The sequence below is a fragment of the Rhinopithecus roxellana genome, chromosome 2 (assembly GCF_007565055.1).
Source record: "Rhinopithecus roxellana isolate Shanxi Qingling chromosome 2, ASM756505v1, whole genome shotgun sequence".
NCBI lineage: Eukaryota > Metazoa > Chordata > Mammalia > Primates > Cercopithecidae > Rhinopithecus > Rhinopithecus roxellana.
In genome coordinates, this window is record NC_044550.1 from 96,982,691 (window position 1) to 97,002,049 (window position 19,359).

The following is a 19,359-nucleotide window of genomic DNA, read 5'->3' on the forward strand; positions in this document are numbered from 1 at the left end:
AATCAATACCAGGATTCTAGAGTTTAAATCTAGATCACATTGTGTTGAAAAATTTATACCAGGGATTGTATAAGAAGGTAATACTTGATTTTTAAAGACATTTTACAACATTCTATTCTCATATGTATTCACTTTTTCAGTCTTCTTCCTATGTTCTTTTACTTCTTAGTTCTTAAATATTGGCATTCTCAGTGTTCATTTCTCAGCTGATTTTTTTCTAGTCTACATCAACTGTTTACGGGTGCTGATTCGATTATATTGTTTCAGCTAATATTCCAATAGCTCACAATCTTTATCTCTAATCCACCTACCTCATTTGAGCTTCACACTACATGTATATAACCATAGGCACACATACACATTTTATATTAACTAGTATATTGATCACACAATGCACGTATATGCATATATTGAACAAATAAGGCTTACAGGATATAATCTAAAACCACACTTTTTTTTTTTTTCTCTTATACTCTGTAAATATGTGTTTATTGGTAAAGGTTTTCTCCTATCTCTGGAAGAAAACTCAGGAGGTCCCATAATTTTTTCATCTCAGCTTTCAGTAACAAAAAGTTGTATCATCTTTGTAAGGTACAAATGTAAGATAATTGGCATTGCAAAATGTCTAATGTTATATAATAATCACGATTCCAAATGTGATTCTTCCTTTCTGTAGCTGGATATTTTGCTGGTGCAAAGTCAGGTAAGGAGAAAATGATGTTTCCTTAATCCTTCTCTATTTTTACTTCTAACTCTCCTCCTCCATCTTTTTTATGACCACCTCCGGTTTTTATGTGGATGAATGAAAGATACATACGAGTGGACAGGGAGTTTCTTACCAAATTGATAACTGTCTTAGGAAGACTTTGTGCTGTATGGGCCTATCAGGTTTTAAAGGCTTCATCTATTTTTATACTCCTAGATCCCTTTTTTTGGTCTTCCAGGGGTCTGCAGAGTAAACATACAAGCATATGTCTTGTCAAATGTGAATTTTTTCTCCGGCTACCACCTCTTTGTCCCTGGATATCTGCGATCCATGTTTCCACTGCAGTTTACTCTGTATTCCCAAGAGTCGTCTTGGGTAGAATGTACATTTGTTCTCACCAGTGGCATTCAAATCTGGTCCACAGTAAATTTTCCTGTATTTCTTGTCCAGACCTTTAATTTCAAAGCAGCAGCAATACGTAAGCAGATCATGACTACCTCTGACTTTTAGATTTTTCTGGTGAAATTCAGGCCACAGTCTGCTTGTCTGGGAACACATATAAAGCTGTCTGAGTGATTCTGTTGAAATCTCTCTCACAGTTTGAAGTGATAATCACCCTCATCCGTCCTTATAGGAATGATGGAATCATAGCATAGCTCTTTCCAAAGAAACCCTCTTCATAAATTCTGTTGCCACCTTTGCTGTCTTTACTCTTTCAGATTTTCCTTTTGGATATGTTAGTAGTTTAAGTGCGACTTGCTTACATTTGCAAATACCTTCACATCATAGCAGCAGTACCTAGACTACTGTGTGGCTGAATAACGAAAAGTCAGGAATCTTGGGAAGAACATCTTTAGAATTCTTCCTACCACAATGTCTCTAAATTTGAGCAGAAATACAAAGGAAGTGAGATTATGACTAATGCGGGGGAATGAGGGAACGGCATTCCCAGGTAGAAGGAAGAGGAAGAGTAACGGATCTATGGTCAGAGCATGATTAATGTCACTGCAGGTACAAAATAAACCAGCGTGACTGGAGTAGAATGGATGAGGAGAAAGTGGCAGTTGATGGGGTCAGAGCATGAGTGGTCTGCTCACTCACATAGGTCACAGTAGAGACGCGGCTTTTACCTAGAGATCACCCATCTTCCTCTCTGCTTCTTTTTCTCAAGGATGGCTTCAGGTGATTGACCTGATCCACTGAAATAATGGACTTGACATTTACTGAGTTGAGAAAGACAGCAGAAGAGTGAGTTTGTGTGGGGTATCTGGCTTTGGGTATGTTAAGTTTGAAACACCCGTTGAACTTTCAAGAGATGATTGGAACACAGAGTTAAATGTAAGATTCTGGGAATCAAAGCTACAAGTATAAATTTGAAGATCATCTGTATATAGCTGATTTTCTAAATGGGATACTGAACAACATCTTAAAGGTGATGATTACAGCTAGAAGAAAAAGTATGAAGTCTTTGGGACTACCAACATTTAGGTATCAAACAGTTGAGAAGAAATCAGGAAGGCAGACTCAGAGGGTGGCCCATGAAGTGAAAAAGTCTGTTTATTCACTGTTGGAATCCTGAATGGCTCGGGCAATGTTTGGCAAATAGTACGAATTTAAAAATATTTTGTAAAACTGATTAAATGAATTAAGTGTGAAGTATATGCCAAACACCGTAAAGGGTGGGGCACAAGCATGAAGAATAGAAAATATGGAACAGATATAAATGTGCGTTCATACAGTAACAACAAACCCAAAGTGACAAGTGGTAGAGCAGGTACTTTAAGAACAGAGAAAAGAAAATAGTGCAGAGTGTCAGGAATGCTCAATAAAGGATGAAACACATGAGGTGAAATTTGAAAATCTAAAAGGAGTTAAACCAGTAAGAGTACTTCGTGATGGAGAGAAGTTTGACAGAGGGACAGAAGGAGAGGAGGAAGGAAATAAAAAACATTTTCTGGGCTGGGCGTGGTGGCTCACGCCTGCAATCCCAGCTCTTTGGGAGGCCAAGGAGGGCGGATCATGAGGTCAAGAGATTGAGACCATCCTGGCCAACATGGTGAAACCCCCTCTCTACTAAAAATAAAAAAATCAGCTGGGTGTGGCGGTGCCTGTCTGTAGTCCCAGCTACTTGAGAGGAAGAGGCAGGAGAATCGGTTGAACCAGGGAAGTGGAGGTTGCAGTCAGCTGAGATTGTGCCACTGCACTCCAGCCTGGCGACAGAGTAAGATTGCATCTCAAAACAAACAAACAAACAAACAACAACAAAAACATTTTCTGCTGGGATTCAAAGGACATTTTCAAAATTATTTTAAAATATGGATTGGAAGCAAATATTCCATTAACTCATCATCTTCTTAGATAACATTGACAACTTTGGATGCGAAAAACTAAGTGAGATTACAGGTAGTGAATGTAACCCAAACAGTACAAATTTATCATTATTAGCTGGCAGGTACAGCTTAAGAAAGGGATCTAGAAAGGAAAATACTTAACAACACTCACTCAAGGACTAATCTAAGGAAAAAGACCAATATCCTACATGTCATCATGAAAATAATGTTAGAAAGAGAAGAGATCACTCTTTAATTATAAAAAGAAAGTAATATAACCACCTAAAAATCTGCTGCTACATGCAGATGTCATGGGTTATGGAATACATTAACATAAAGAAAATTCACGTAAGGGCATAGAAAATTATCAAGGAAATAAACAATAAGTAAATAATTGTATTAAAAGTAATGATTTAAAATAATTCCTTTAGGCAGAAATACAAAGACTGAGGGACTTTGAGAAAACATTTTCAACTGTGAAAAATATGAATATTACAAACATCTTTGTAATTATTAAATGTCAGGATTCTAAAACTCAGAAACATTATATAAATTTTGAATAGTTAACACACAGACCAATAATAAATGCAAGCAAACAAAGCACAGAAACAATTAAATGAACAAAAATCTTTCTCTAGAGAGTTGATTGACATTTTTAGTATAATTCATTTAATAGTTTTATATGCATATATTGATCTATCTCAATCTAAGTTATTTTTTATTTACATGGAAAGAACAAAAACATTGAGAAACAGTATAATACAAGCAAAATAATTGTTATTAATATTTTATAAACATTCCCAAGCTAGGTAAAATGCAATAGGAAAACATTCTCTGTCTAAGCATGTATATGTGCCAGCATGCACATGTATACCAGAGGCAGTTATTGCAACCTAGCTGAGTCACGTACTTGATATTGGCTATTACTCAGATTCTGAGAGATTGACTGGGAGATTACATAATTAGTGAAAGAGTATAGGTTTCAAGCCCACTGTGGTGGCTCAAGCCATTAATCCCAGCACTTTGTGAGGCAAGGTAGGAGGATCACCCCTTGTCTCTATAAAAAATAAGAAACTAAGCCAGTTGTGGTGGTATGCACCTACAGTCACAGCTACTACTAAGAAGGTTAAGGCAGGAAAATCACTTGAGCCCAAGAGTTTGGAGCTGCAGTGAGCTATGATTGTACCACTGCACTCTAGCCTAGGTCACAAAGTGAGGCCTTATCTTAAAAAAAGTATATAAATACATAAAAGCTACATTTCTTAGACCCAAAAAACCTGGGGTTAAATCCTAGCTCTACCATTTACTGTGTGACTTTGGGTTTTTCCCTCTCAACCATTTCAACTATAAAGTGAAGTAAATAATAACTACTTTGCAGAATTGTAAGGATTACATGAAATAAGGCAAATACTTATGTTTAATTGCTGAATCCTATGGTATCAGTACTATTAAAAGATTACAAATTCCAGGTCCAGACCACAGTGTGCTTATTAATATTGAAAATGCTTTTGCTTGTCTTGCCTTCTCATCCTCCCACACTCACCAATCTTTGTAATCCCTTGGAAAGCACCAGAGTCCCCACAAGACATGTCATCTTTTGTAAGAATTGTCAAACAATGTCTCTTCTCTTCAAAAATATTTCAAAAAATTCTGAAATGCAGAAGCTATCAAATATAATATTTACAATAAAAAATTCAACATTTCCTGATTATTTATGTTATTGTAGTAAATGAGGTGATTTAATTCTAGAATGTAGACACATAAACAGTAGAGTTCCCAATCTTATGAACTAGCAGGCCTATATTATCAATTGTACTTGCTTAGTTCAATAGCATAGCTGAGATGAACATAAATCAGAGTAAAATCATTCACATGAAAGCAAAATCTGGGTAAATGTACATTTCAAAACCTATTCTGAATTACTGAATTGTCCTCACTCATGAAAGTTTAATATTTTTAAAGTACTGTAATACCGTCAGATTTGGTGAGGGGAAGGGGTCAACAGCAAGTAATGAAAAGAAAAGCACCATTCTGGTCCACACAAGATTCAATAGACACTACTAGGCCTCGGTTATTCAAGGACAGGTAAGACAAAATTCCTCTCTTCAAACTGTCATTTAAAAAATTAATTTAGTTTCCACTTTCAGTAATTGTTGAATATGGTCTTATAGAATGAACACAGACGCAGATAAATAATTAAATTCCAGACTCTTTTTTTTTCTAAATCAGGAAGGGTATGAAGAGTTAATAGAATAGGCAGATTCTTGTTGTAGTCTGCATGTTGAGGAAGGAAGTTATGTGTAGTGAATTTTCAATTTTTGCTGTTTTTTAACTTGGGGGTAGGCAGAGTTTTCATGGTGCAAGGTAGCAATAACACTGGAAAAAACAAACAAACGAACAAACAAATAAAACAACGCAAACTTTTTAGCCTGGAGAATCAGAAAGTTGTGTATAGCCACTGAGGAAAGAGGATGAAATCCAAGAAGAAAATGAGATAAATTATCACCAAATACCACCTATCCAAAACTCGGATGATCTAACAGCCACATATGTATTTCACAGGCTTCAATCACCTCTGCTAAAGACTAGAACACTGAATGGAGATTGAAGCTGGCACCCAAGAAAGTGAGTTTCCATTTTGAGACCAGCAAAGTTAATCATCTGTTAAATCAATCAAGCAACACTCTCAGGGGAAACTAATGCAATGCAGCATCACACAACTCCATATTCATAAGGTCCAGAACACCATCTTGAATTTTGAGACATGTTAAAAACATGTTAAAAACAGAAATATGGAACTCATTCTCAAAAAAAGTAAAAATAATCAATTAAGAATACATTTGAGATGATCCAGTTGTTGGGATTAGCAGATATTATTTTAAAGCAACTAAAACTGTTAAATTCAATAAGGTAAAAGAAAACATGCTCATAATAATTGCAACAATAGAGACTAAAAGTAGAGAAATAGAAATTATAAGAATGAACTAAATGAGAATGTAAGAATGACAGTAACAGAAAAACCTTGTAAATTAAACTAAATTGACAAAGAAAAAGGTAAGTAAACATGAATATAGATCAGTCAAAATTATCTAATTTGAAAAAAAGAAAAAGAAAAAGATTGAGGAAAAAAAACTAAATAGAACCTCAGGGAACTGTTAGGTAATATCAAGTGCTATTATGACATAGACAATTGAAGTTCCAGAAGAGAGAAGAAAGATAATCGTGTAAGAAAATATTTGAAGAAATAATGGCAGAAAATTTGCTTAAATGCTTACATTTACAAATTAAAGATATGCAGGATTTTTCAAGCAGAATGAGACAAAGGTCATTCCTAATCATAGTCAAATTTTCAAGAGCTAAAGATTAAGGCCAATTTTGAAAGCAGCAGGAAGAATATGCCACATAGAGGTAAACAGTAATTCAATTTGTCTGGCACCTCATCAGAAATTTTAGAGACCAAAAATGAGTTGAATAACATCATTAAGTCAAGAAAAAAAAATAATTGAAAACTTTCAACCCGATAGTCTCCATTCATGAAAATATCATTTAGGATTAAAGACTAGGACTCACTGGTTTCACCTAGAATGTGAGAAGTTGAAAAGAGTATTGCTCACAAATAAACAATAAGAAAAGTCTGAGTAATTAGCAAAACCACAATTTTCTTGAATCCATAAGTGAGTTTATGTCCCAGAGCAATGAAGTAACCCAGAATCTAAAAAGAGACATGTGCCTCCAAGAAAGGATGGAATGTGAACACTGGCTTACTTGAGACAGATACCAAATGCCATGTAAGCTAATAAGAAGAATTCCATTTATATTTTCAGTGAATTGCTAAAGGCTGAGTGTAGGCTAACATGACAGTAAATAACCTCTGGAAACCACAAAAAGAGGAGGAATTCATAAACATTGACAGAATGACTCCAGGATCTCAGTGTGTGCTGTCAAAGAAGACTTAGGGCAAGATAAGAGACCCAAGAAACCACCTGAGAAGCAGAAGCTGCTGTGGGAAAGGTATGAACTCCCATCCGTATCCATCTTCCCTACATACCTTATGGAAGAAAACCTTAAATTCCTGGGGGTGAGCCCAATATCCTGTCACTCTCTAGATATAGGTGAGGATCCCTTGCATCAAAGGAAAAGAGTTAAAAACACAGCTGTACCTGGGAAAGGATCAGGAGAATATCCTGAGTACAGACCATCAAAGAACCTCTTCCACTAGGGGGGCAATAGGATTTCTGAGAAAGTCCCACCTTTGAGATTCAGATACACAGTATCTTCCTAAAGCTGTAGCTTAACAGAAATATGAAGGATGTTCCCACTACCAGGGTATCAAATGTTGCTTAAGAAGGGCCAACCTTCTATCAGTGGTGGAGGGGTACAATCAAGAAGGCGGACCTTCTCTGAGGCTCAGTTGCAAAGGAGAAATCATTAAGAAACAAGTGAAGAAAAAGACTGTGGCAAGCCAGTCTCATGCTAAGCACAAGGCAATGCTATAGTTACTTGAAGCCTGGGATACGCTGAGGATAACAAGAATAAAATCAAAGCCAAAACTTAGTTTAATTATCAGAATAGATTGGCTCAAGTGCTGTATAAAAGCTATGCAAAAGAGGAGGCATCATTATTTCCAGGCACAAATGTTATTTACATCCATCCCTATTGCTCTACACAATATATCCAGTTTTAACCAAAAAGATAGGGACATGTATTAAAGGAAGAAGAAAATAAACCAACAATGAACACTGCCAAGAGACACAGCATTTGACAGAACCAGATTAGAAATAACAGATGTACACATAATCAGAGAAATGATTTAAAATTACAATGATTAATAGGTTAAAGGCTGTAGTACAAGTGGTGAACACTTGCATTAAAACTGCAGATGGAAACTATAGGAGAGAACCAAATAGAATTGTTTGGGAGAAGGAGGCAGAGGAAGATAAGGAGAAAGAGAAGAAAAGAAAACAGAGGAGAAGGAGGAAGAGAGGAGGAGACAAAGGAGGAAGAAGAAGAAGGTGAAAAGGCGTAGGAGGACAACAGAACATAATAGAGCTGTGGTTATTATCAAACAATCTAAGAGAGAAGTAATTAAAATATCAGAAGAAGAAAGAGAGAAAAATGGGGTTGAAGAATATGTCAATGATTAATTTAGAATTCTCCAAAATTAATGAAATACATCAAACCACAGAGATAAGGATCTTAGAGAACACCAAACAGAATAAACACCAACCAGTCAAATAAACAGACATACAAACAAAATCTAGATGCACCATAGTCAAACTGTTTAAAGAGTGATGAGGAGAAGCATCTCTAGAATAGATACATATTTCACTAGAGTAGTAAAGAAAATAGCAGATTTGTCAGCTGAAACCCACAAGCCAGAAACAGTGGTGTGACAGGGGTAACGTGTTGAAACAAAACAAAACAAAACAAAACAAAACACAAAGCTCTCAATCCAATATACTTTACCCAGTGAAACTATATTTTAAAAAAAGAAAGATGAATATATGTTTTAAGTTTTATGGATATATAATATCTTTACACATTTATGGGTATATGTGATATTTGGATACAAATATAAAATGAATAATGACCAAATCAGGGTAACTGGAGTATCCTCCATCTTAAAGATTTATCACTTCTTTGTTTTAGGAGCATTCCAAGTCCTCTTCTCTAGTTATTTTGAAACATACAATAAATTATAGTTTACTATAGTTCTTCCACTGTGCTATCAAACATGAAATCTTATTACTTTTTATTTGTGTTTTTGTATGCATTAACCAACATACATCACATAATAAGGAGTTCAATAAGAAGATATAGTAACCCTAAATGTATAATGTATCTTAAAAGAGTCTTCAGAATACCTGAGAAAAAAATCTAATAGAACTGAACACAGAAATAGACATTTATAGCTGAAAACGTCAACGCTGTTCTAAAAGTACTCACTAAAGTAAGTAGATAGAAAAACATTAAGGGTATAGATCTGAAAATCATTGTCAACAAACTTGGATAATTTCTATTGGCAGAATAGTCCAACAAATAATAACAGGATACATGCTCCTTTTAGGTGCAGATGGAACATATGGTGGGCCATAAAATAGACCTCAACAAATTTAAAGAACTAAAATAATTCAAAGTCTGATACCAAAACTAACCAGAATTACAGTAGAAATCAATAACATAAAGAAATATGAAAAAATAAGTAGCATTTACAAAGAAAATGCAAATGTAAGAATAAACAAAAATTAACTGCAAATGTATTATTTTTAATTCAATAAGAGTACATAATTTATTGCCAGAATCCTAGCACACATTAATAAATTGTAAATAGGTTTAAAGATTTAAGTGCAAAAAAATATACATTAGGAGAATATACACGTCAGTATTTTTGTAAGAAAGACTTTCTTAAAGAACATGAACTTTCTAAAGTCAAAATAGAAAGGATGTAGTGAGAAAATATTTGCAACACAATGAAGTGTTAAAGGGTTAAAATAGGGCCGGGCGCGGTGGCTCAAGCCTGTAATCCCAGCACTTTGGGAGGCCGAGACGGGCAGATCACGAGGTCAGGAGATAGAGACCACCCTGGCTAACACGGTGAAACCCCGTCTCTACTAAAAAACACAAAAAGCTAGCCGGGCGAGGTGGCGGGCGCCTGTAGTCCCAGCTACTCGGGAGGCTGAGGCAGGAGAATGGCATAAACCCGGGAGGCGGAGCTTTCAGTGAGCTGAGATCCGGCCACTGCACTCCAGCCTGGGCGACAGAGCGAGACTCCGTCTCAAAAAAAAAAAAAAAAAAAAAAAGGTTAAAATAAAGTTATAATAAGTGAGCTGGCACATACTGTGCATAGTATGATCTTCTATTTGTTTTAAATAGGTCTGTTTATGTAAATAAATATCTTTGTATGAAAATGAAGTACATTTGGTGGGGCATGGTGGCTCCCTTCTGTAATCCCAGAACTTTGAGAGGCTGATATGAGTGCATCACTTGAGGTCAGGACTTCAAGACCAGACTGGCCAACATGGCAAAACCCTGTCTCTACTAAAAACACAAAATTTAGCCAGGCATGGTGGAACATGCCTGTAATCCCAGCTACTCGGGAGGCTGAGGCAGAAGAATAGCTTGAACCTAGGAGATGGTGGTTGCAGTGAGCTGAGATCATGCCACTGCATTTCAGCATGGGCAACAGAACAAGACTCTGTCTCAAAAAAAAAAAAAAAAAAAAAAAAAAAAGTAGTATTGGAAAATCATATAAATCAGGCGGCTAACAGTTTTCTACCTCATGAAAAAGGCAATGAATGGAGTTGGTGAAAAGATACTCTCTTAATTATATCTCCACGTGTTATTTTTCAAAATAAGCATGCATTACTTATGCAATCAAAATGCAAAATACAAAAATAAAGAAAATGGAAAATATACAATGTTACATGGATTCTTCCTTGCTGTGATATGTTGAAAATGAGTTAACACTCATTAATGTCTCAAAGGAATCATCATAAAATTAATGGGCTTTTTTATTGGCTAGCATATGGTTCAAGGACTGCAGTGGTATATAGAGTCATTTGTTTTCACATTAAACAACCCCAAATAATGTTTTTTAGTTATTTTACTTGTTTTTATGTATACTTTTTCTGTTGGTTTTAACTATCGCTTCTTGATGCTTTCAAGACACTTATTTTGCAAACATTCAAGGATTTATGTATTACTCAACTGGCACTGGAGTAAAGTTTAACAGGAATAATGTTTACAATTGACTATAATTGACTAAATATATGTGGTAACATAAAATTTTGTGTTTTATTTTATTTTTCTGTAGATGTCTTCTCTTAACCTCTTCATTGTCTTTTTTTGCGAGGGGTGTTGTTTCATTTTGAATAGGTTCTGATAGTTCAGATGACTGGTGAAAATTGCTTGAACACTCTACATGGCTTTATTTTGAAATTAAATATTTACATTATTGAAAACAGAATGTAATAAAGTTGACAACATTTCATTCACCCAGTGAGAAATGTTAAAAAAATAGCCAATGCTGATAGCAATTTGCCATTCTTTGGAATAATACAGTTCCTAAAGAATAAAGGATAACCAAAAGTTTGGTTCCTAGTAGATCCAATGCAGTAATTTCTCAGGACATGATAATGTAACAAAATAATTTCACTGCAGTACATCAATCACTTAGTACTTTTATTTTATAACAATACTTTTAAGCTGCATGGGATTACATTAATTTAGCTATATATGAAATATATAATTTCAGCAAAATTAAAATTTACAAATCTTAATGTAATACTTTAGTAATACTTAAGTATATAATTAAATTTTATCATAGGGAGTTAGAATCTACAGAATAAAAGAGAAGAAAGTGCCAGATGTCTCAATAATTAGAACCAAAATAAGCAATGATCTGGATCTCTCATTTTATTACTTGAAATAAGAAAATTTATCTAATTTTCTCAAATATTTCGTTTTCAAAAGATGAAGTCTCCTGCTATACCTAGAAGACTCCTAATTACATTAAAATATGGCACTGTTTTAAACCATCTGATTCCAAATTCAATCTTTCTCTTAATGTGAAGACATCATGACATAAAGTGAGCAATATCTGGGTAAGAAATTAGAATGTATGCATTTACCCTAGAGGTTTAAATAATTCTATCATTTTCTCTTACTGAGGAGAACATTTGGCATGTAGGAAAGCAGAAATAAGACATTATCTTAATCTGAGTCAGACTCTGCTAATCTGGGGATTTTTCATATGATGCCAATGTCCTGATGCTCTCCAAATTGTTAAAGGGGAAATTAGTACAATGTCACTTTCATGAACTATATATTCTCGATTGCAGCCATATTTTTAAAAGCCTGGGTATAGTATTTCTGCTATGCAATTTTTGGAGATTTAAATAATAAAACAAAATTGAGGTATATTGATAATAATGGACACAACATATTCTTATTGAATAAAGCATCACCAAGCATTTTCATGCTAATAATAATAGGATGAGAGGCTAAATAGCTCCATTTCCTTCAACTTATTATCGTAAAACACATTTTAAGACTTTTACCATCTTAGTTACTTTTCTATGATCATTGTTTTGTTTTTCAGTGATAGCTCTAAAATAAATCCAAACAAAATATATTCAAGAAGCCTGAGTTTATAAAATAAAAATTAGGTGTCGGTTGTTAAAAAATAATGACAGACTGTATAAACTTCATTTTTTTAAAGCTATGACATTTTTGACAATTTTATCAACTCAAATCATTTAGCTATGAAATATTTACACTGTCCAAGATTCAAGTAAAATATAATTCTTGAGTAATGACTGTGGAATTCTGTATGCAAATACTGTAATACAATTTGGTTGATTAAAATCTCAGGTTACTATCATAATAGGTTTAAGAGTTAAGTATAATTACTAAAATAGCTACAAAAAAAGACTACATTTCATTATACTTTAAATGTTAACTAATGCAAAATATATAGCAATGTTGATTTGATAGTATGTGAGGCTAGAAAATCCCCCTTTCTTTATAAAACTATATTCCACTTTCAAGGTTCATTGACTTTTGAAAAAGCAAAATATCTTTCCATTTAAATTTCATTAAGCTTTTACCCTATTAATCCAATTCTACTATCATCAGAATCTTGCCCTTTTGGAACCTATGTTATGTAGCAAATATAAGCAAGCAGCTACAGGCTAATTTATCACTCTTCTGAAGTCAGGGCATTGTCTAGGTAACAATTTGTGATTAGACTTCTTAGTTTATTCATTAAACAAATTGTTACTGAATCCCTACCATATGCCAAGGCCTTTTATAGTGCCTGCAGGTTCTACAGTGGAAAACCATTGACCTTAGAGTGCTTATATTTTATTTGGAAGAGAGAAAAAATAAGCTAGTAAACATTTGTATATCAGGTAGCAATATTTGCTAGAAAGAGTAATAAAGCAGTGTAAAGAGGAAGCGAATGTTCTGGGGTGCCGTTGCTATTTTAGATGGGGTGGAAGGGAAGGCACCTAGTGAGGAATGCTTGGACAACAAGCTGGATGAAGAGAGGGAGCGAGCCATACAGATACCCGGGGGAAGAGTGTTCTAGGACAAGTAAAAGGCAAATACGAAGGATGTGCCTTCACTATGAGGAATTACACTAATCAAACATTCTACAATACTTTCTGGAAGTCACAGAGAAGTCAGCAGTCAATGATTAGTCCTAAGAGTAATCTGTACTCACAGTTTTTAGCAATCTGGCTTATGATTAGGAAACAAATGAAGTTAGAGAGCGTGCTACCCATTCTGCACTCAGCCTACGGATCATTAGCTACCATGCAGTTAGGATATAAATACTAAGAATGAGATTATTATCCTGGATCATGAGATTAGGATAAACGAGAAAAATATCATGGCTTAATTTGTATCCTTACCCGTTATAACACAACTGGGAAATTAAACATAAATAAAAGGTATGTGTTACTCAGTGAAAGAAAATAGGTTAAAGTCTAAAGACTAACTTAAATATAACAAGTAGTCAATTCTTAGATGACTTATATCAGGTTGACCTCTAAAAACTATTGTTTTGTAGTTCCAAAACTGGTAATTTCATGAGGTTCAACTTAATATTTGCATTCATGCTCAACAATGTTTGGCAAAGCATTGGCCCTTGTTTTGGCCACTATTTCCAGCCAACTTTTCCGGATTGTACCTATGGCCTTTATTGATCTCTATTTGGGGTTGGAAAAGATCACATATCTAAGACTTTGCAGTCCAGCCTAGACAACAGAGTGAGACTCCATCTCAAAAAAAAAAAAAAAAGAAAGAAAAAGAAACCATGAATTTGTTTTTAACCAAATTAAATCACGTAGATGACAAGCATTATTTCAACAGTAATTATGTTTTTTAACAAAGCCAACTTAAAAAATCTCCAAGAATTTTTGGTAGTTTAAAATGTTATATGTATATTAGATTAAATTAGTTAATAGATATTCCTTAATCTATATCTAACCTAATATCTAGATCATTTTTAAAAAGATAAAACACAAAAGCATGCTTTGTAATTTATACACTTTTTAACTCTTATTTTTATGGTTTAGAGAAGCTGTATATACTTGGCTCTGTTAATAAACATGTCATTCTTGCCACATTAAAATGATATTCTATAAAGAAGTGTATGGATATTAAAAAAGTATAAAATTTATATTCATAATATCTGCTTATTTACTACAAAATGCTGACAAACCTTACAATTATCCACCTCATAATTACAGCTATAAAGTGAAATTTTAATTAAAAGTTATAAATGATTTTCTTAGGAAAAATCATGATATAAGGTAACTTTGTCAACAAGATACACAAGACATTATTTTTTAAAAAATATAGTGCTATCTTAATAGAAAATGACTAATCTTCCTAAAAATGTGAAAAATGTGTAAACAAATGAATAAAATGTAAAAAGTATAAAAGATTCATGAAAAACATTTTTTCATGGTCAATGCTGGCTATTTTTTAAGGTTTCTTATACGATTTTTAACAATAGCATCAAATTTTATTTTGATGCAAAACTAAAATTTGATTTTTCTCTCTTTATTAAAATGACAAAATGTTACTGGATTTTTTGTTTGCTATAAATAAGAGATTGTAAAATATATTTTTATTTGGCTTCACTATAAAATGCCTGAAGACAAACATTCTATACCTTATCAGAATATTTTTCTCTGCCTTATGTTGACTTAACCACATTCTTAATTATTAAAAATACAAAAAGTGGCCGGGTGTGGTGGCTCATGCCTGTAATCCCAGAACTTTGGGAGGCCGAGGCAGGCGGATCACCTGAGGTCAGGAGTTCAAAACCAGCCCAACCAACATGGAGAAACCTTGTCTCTACTAAAAATACAAAATTACCTGGGCGTGGTGACACATGCCTGTAATCCCAGCTACTCAGGAGGCTAAGGCAGGAGAATCGCCTCAACACTGGAGGTAGAGGTTGCAATGAACCGAGATCACTCCATTGCACTCTAGCCTGGGCAACAAAAGTGAAATTCCATCTCAAAAAAAACCAAAAAACCAAAAAACAAAAAAACCCAAAAACAACCTAAAACACCCCAATGTTTGCTCACTGTCATATTAAAAAATCAAAACCAAACTATGGGTTTTCACAAGAGAGACACTTAAATGAATATAATAAAGAAAAGTTGATAGAAATTTTTAGCAAAGATACTAAACAAATGTGATAAAATGGAATGTAGGAGTGATAACATTAATATCAGATAAGTTGAAAACTGTGCTTTTTAGTCTCCCCCCATTTTTTAATGTTCAAATTCACTACTAATAAAGAAAATGCAAATTTAATTAACAATGAAATATAGTAGCATATTCATCAGAATGGAAAAGTTAAAATGAATGGCAATTTGTTTTGCTATTAGGCATGCAGGCAAAAGTTAACTCTCATGTCTTGCTGGTAAAAATGCAAAATGCCCTAAGCTTTTTACAAAGCAGTCTGGCAATATCTATTATCTTATGTAATTTAAAATGCTTGCACATTTTGACTCATTGCTTCCAGTGCTCATGATCTTTCTCATAGAAATAAAAGCATACAAATTGACTACAGTAATAACTGTCATGATGAAAATAATGAATATTATCAATAATCATTCCTAGGGCACTAATTGAGTGCCTCAACTATGGTACGGGTACACAATGTAGTATATTGATTGCTTCTTTGCTTCATTCATTCATTAACTCCTTTCAGTTTTATTTAGTGAATACTATATGTCAAACTCTGTCCTAGGTTCTGGAAATACAGTGGCGAATAAAGACCTCTTACTGCTTTGAGTTTGAGTAGTCTGGTTGGGAGAGAGAGAGAGAATTAAATAAACATTAGATTATCACTTTATTAGAACTGATAAATGCTCAGAAGGGAAAATAAAAATAGAAAGGAGATGGGAGTCTGATATTGGAGGATTGGTTCACAAATTAAATAAGATAGAGCCAAAGAAGGATTCACACAGAGGGTGCACAGATCTGCGGACCTGAAGAAGCCAGCCATTTCTTGTCTATGGATTTGTCATATCTATTCTAATGGATAACTTTCCGATGGAAATTTTTTTCTAGCTGGCCTCTGACTCCTTCAAGCAGTATACATAAATAATCCTTTGGCCCACTTTTTCTTGTCCTGTCCAAAGATATTCAACTCTAAAGAAGTTTCTTATAATTAATCTACTACCTTTAGAGAGTCTCATGGAATTTATTGACAGAAAAAGCTAGAAAGGAAAATATTTGTGAATGTGTACAATTACCCAGGCACCTTGCTGAGTGTTGCAAATGTTCTCCATTATCTATCTCCGTATCTGGAAGGATGCATCAGCCTGAACTCAAGCTTAGCTTAAAGGAGAAATTTTAGAGCAAGCAATAAAAATGTTCAACTATGAATATTGGGAGTGGATATGAATTTTAAAAACAGTTGTGAACATGAATCTTTAAAAAATCAATATGTAAAGGTGTGGAAGAAACCTTCTCCCCACTCCAGTGGGGAGATAATAAATACAGAGTCAAATATACTGAATTATTATTTCTATTAGGTAAGTTCAAGCTAAAAGGCATCAAAATATTTACATTTGCCAAAAAATTAACCAATAAATCCAGAGATAAGTTTGAGGAATTCTCCTACAGGAAATGAAAAATACTACAATTTCTTCGTGAAATTCATAAAAGAAAAAATATGGATAGTCATTACACATTCAAAGACAATTACTAATCTAAAAGTAATGGCTTAATTGTACTTCTGCATTAAATTATTTCACTATGTAAATTAGATTCATAACTACAATTGGTTGAAATTGTAGAAAATTTCTTAATGTGAAAAAAAATAAAGCATTTTAGGAATCTAAAGAGGATTGTGTTATCCTACTACATCATTTTGTTAGAAACTGCACTTTGAGGGTAGCAGGTGAGAATGGATGGGTCACATCACGACAGGTGATGAATGTCACACATCTGGCTATTCTTTGCCAGCCAAGAGATGTGGCTTGTAATTGCTACTCCTTCCCCTTTTCTTGTGTTTTGGAGCACATGCTTCAATCTTTGAAAGATTCAACCCGTGTTTCGATATCCTTTTATATGCATTAAATAATAAACAAATTTTTATACAAATGAAAATAATATAAAATGAAAAGTTTACAAAATTATTCATAACAAATACCCTATTTCAATTTGTATTTCTTATTTCCAAGGAATTAAAAAAAAAACTTTTAGAGAATTATACTGATAATTAAAAAAATTTGTAAGAGGTATATGCTCTTTTATTCCTTCTGCATTTTACTTATTTCATTTGCAGATATCCTCTCTTGTCTACTGATCCATTTCACACAGGGTCAAAATAGAGACATCAGCAAAGCAATCTTGGACAGGCTACCACATGGGGGAGTTCTGTTGTATTCTTTTAAAATCTAAGCACTCCAAATTTTTTACCTTTATTTTCTGTGTTGTTCTATTCTTTACCACCTTAATAAAACACTGAAGAATATTCTCATTCTTTCTGCTCTACTGAAAGCTAAACACCCTCTGAGGAGACATTCCCTTTTCCTCCAATCAGAGTTGTCCCAAATGCCTTATTTCCCTGCAAAATAATACAGGTGTGCTTGGAAGTAATCATGTTCTGATTTTTATTCAGTATATATGCAGTGAATAAATACTGAAATATGTGTTTTGTTCTCCGTGGTTCATTGGAAATAAAACTTCATATCAGATACAGTAGCAATTATCAAATTTAGAAATCTTACTGCTTCTCTCAGTCCTCAGCAATGTTTTTGTCTTCTTGTTTTGACTTCCACTTTCGTGAAGGGCCTTGAACCAGTCCCGCAATCTGTTTGCCACTTCCCTGAACTCCAGGTCACTGCATGCTAAAAACAGAGAAACAACACAAGTCTTGAATAATATCTTAGTATAACGTTAGTGCTTTTTCTCTCATTATTCCCATAAATTGAAAGGTAACGACGACTAAAAGAAAAAGGTGTGACTCTGTTTCAGCTTTTTTAAAGTTAAATACATGCTTTAAAATAAGATGTAATATGACAAAAACATTTTATTTAATAAAGAAGTATTATTAGTGGAATTCTATTTGCACTCTTCATTAGAATATGACACTTGGAGGATTTGTATTGATAACACCACAAAAGTTGAGCCATAATATTTATGTCATAAATACTTTTTTATGCTGGGGTGATAGGTTATCAGAGAAAGTACAGGGTTGAAAATCCAAAATGATTATTATACATTTATTGTTGGCCATACCTATTGTAAGATGTCACAATTTATAATTCTTTATTCATATACTCAGTATATGTAGGAATGCACTGTTATAAATATATACTGTTCCGGCCGGGCGCGGTGGCTCAAGCCTGTAATCCCAGCACTTTGGGAGGCCGAGACGGGCGGATCACGAGGTCAGGAGATCGAGACCATCCCGGCTAACACGGTGAAACCCCGTCTCTACTAAAAAATACAAAAAACTAGCCGGGCGAGGTGGCGGGCGCCTGTAGTCCCAGCTACTCGGGAGGCTGAGGCAGGAGAATGGCGTGAACCCGGGAGGCGGAGCTTGCAGTGAGCTGAGATCCGCCCACTGCACTCCAGCCTGAGCGACAGAGCCAGACTCCGTCTCAAAAAAAAATAATAAAAATAAATAAATAAATAAATAAATAAATAAATGAATAAATAAATACTGTTCCTATTTGATTTAATGCTATATATTTGTTAATCACAGAAAATAAACAACTGTATAACTTGTGATTAGGAAAAAACTATAAAATATTTAAGAAAGTACTATAATGTTTCTATTGTAAAAAGATTGTACTGGAAAACCTTTTTTTTTTTTTTTTTTTTTTTTGAGACGTAGTCTCCCTCTGTCGCCCAGGCTGAAGTGCAGTGGCGCGATCTCGGCTCACTGCAAGCGCCGCCTCCCGGGTTTACGCCATTCTCCTGCCTCAGCCTCCGGAGTAGCTGGGACTACGGGCGCCCGCCATCTCGCCCGGCTAGTTTTTTGTATTTTTTAGTAGAGACGGGGTTTCACCGTGTTAGCCGGGATGGTCTCGATCTCCTGACCTCGTGATCCGCCCGTCTCGGCCTCCCAAAGTGCTGGGATTACAGGCTTGAGCCACCGCGCCCGGCCAATACTGGAAAACCTTGACATTCGGAACTAAAATAACTTCCTCTTTATTTTTTAAAGATATCATTATTAGCAAGCAGCATACATTATGTGTGTGTGACTAGCATTAAAATATAGTATTCAAATTTAGTAATTTACTGCAAAAATACTTTGAAAATATATTTTAAAAGCCACTA

At 34.3% G+C, this 19,359-nt stretch overlaps 1 protein-coding gene across 2 annotated transcripts in view; it reads right to left on the minus strand.

Moving 5' to 3' along the window:
- The window catches only part of SPOCK3 (SPARC (osteonectin), cwcv and kazal like domains proteoglycan 3), a 487,735-nt gene that overhangs the window by 27,080 nt on the left and 441,296 nt on the right, over positions 1-19,359 (minus strand). For both annotated transcript variants that reach the window (XM_030919322.1, XM_030919326.1), the window contains exon 7: positions 17,802-17,921. In XM_030919322.1, the coding sequence (XP_030775182.1) occupies positions 17,802-17,921 (120 nt within the window). The remainder of the gene's footprint in view (positions 1-17,801; positions 17,922-19,359) is intronic.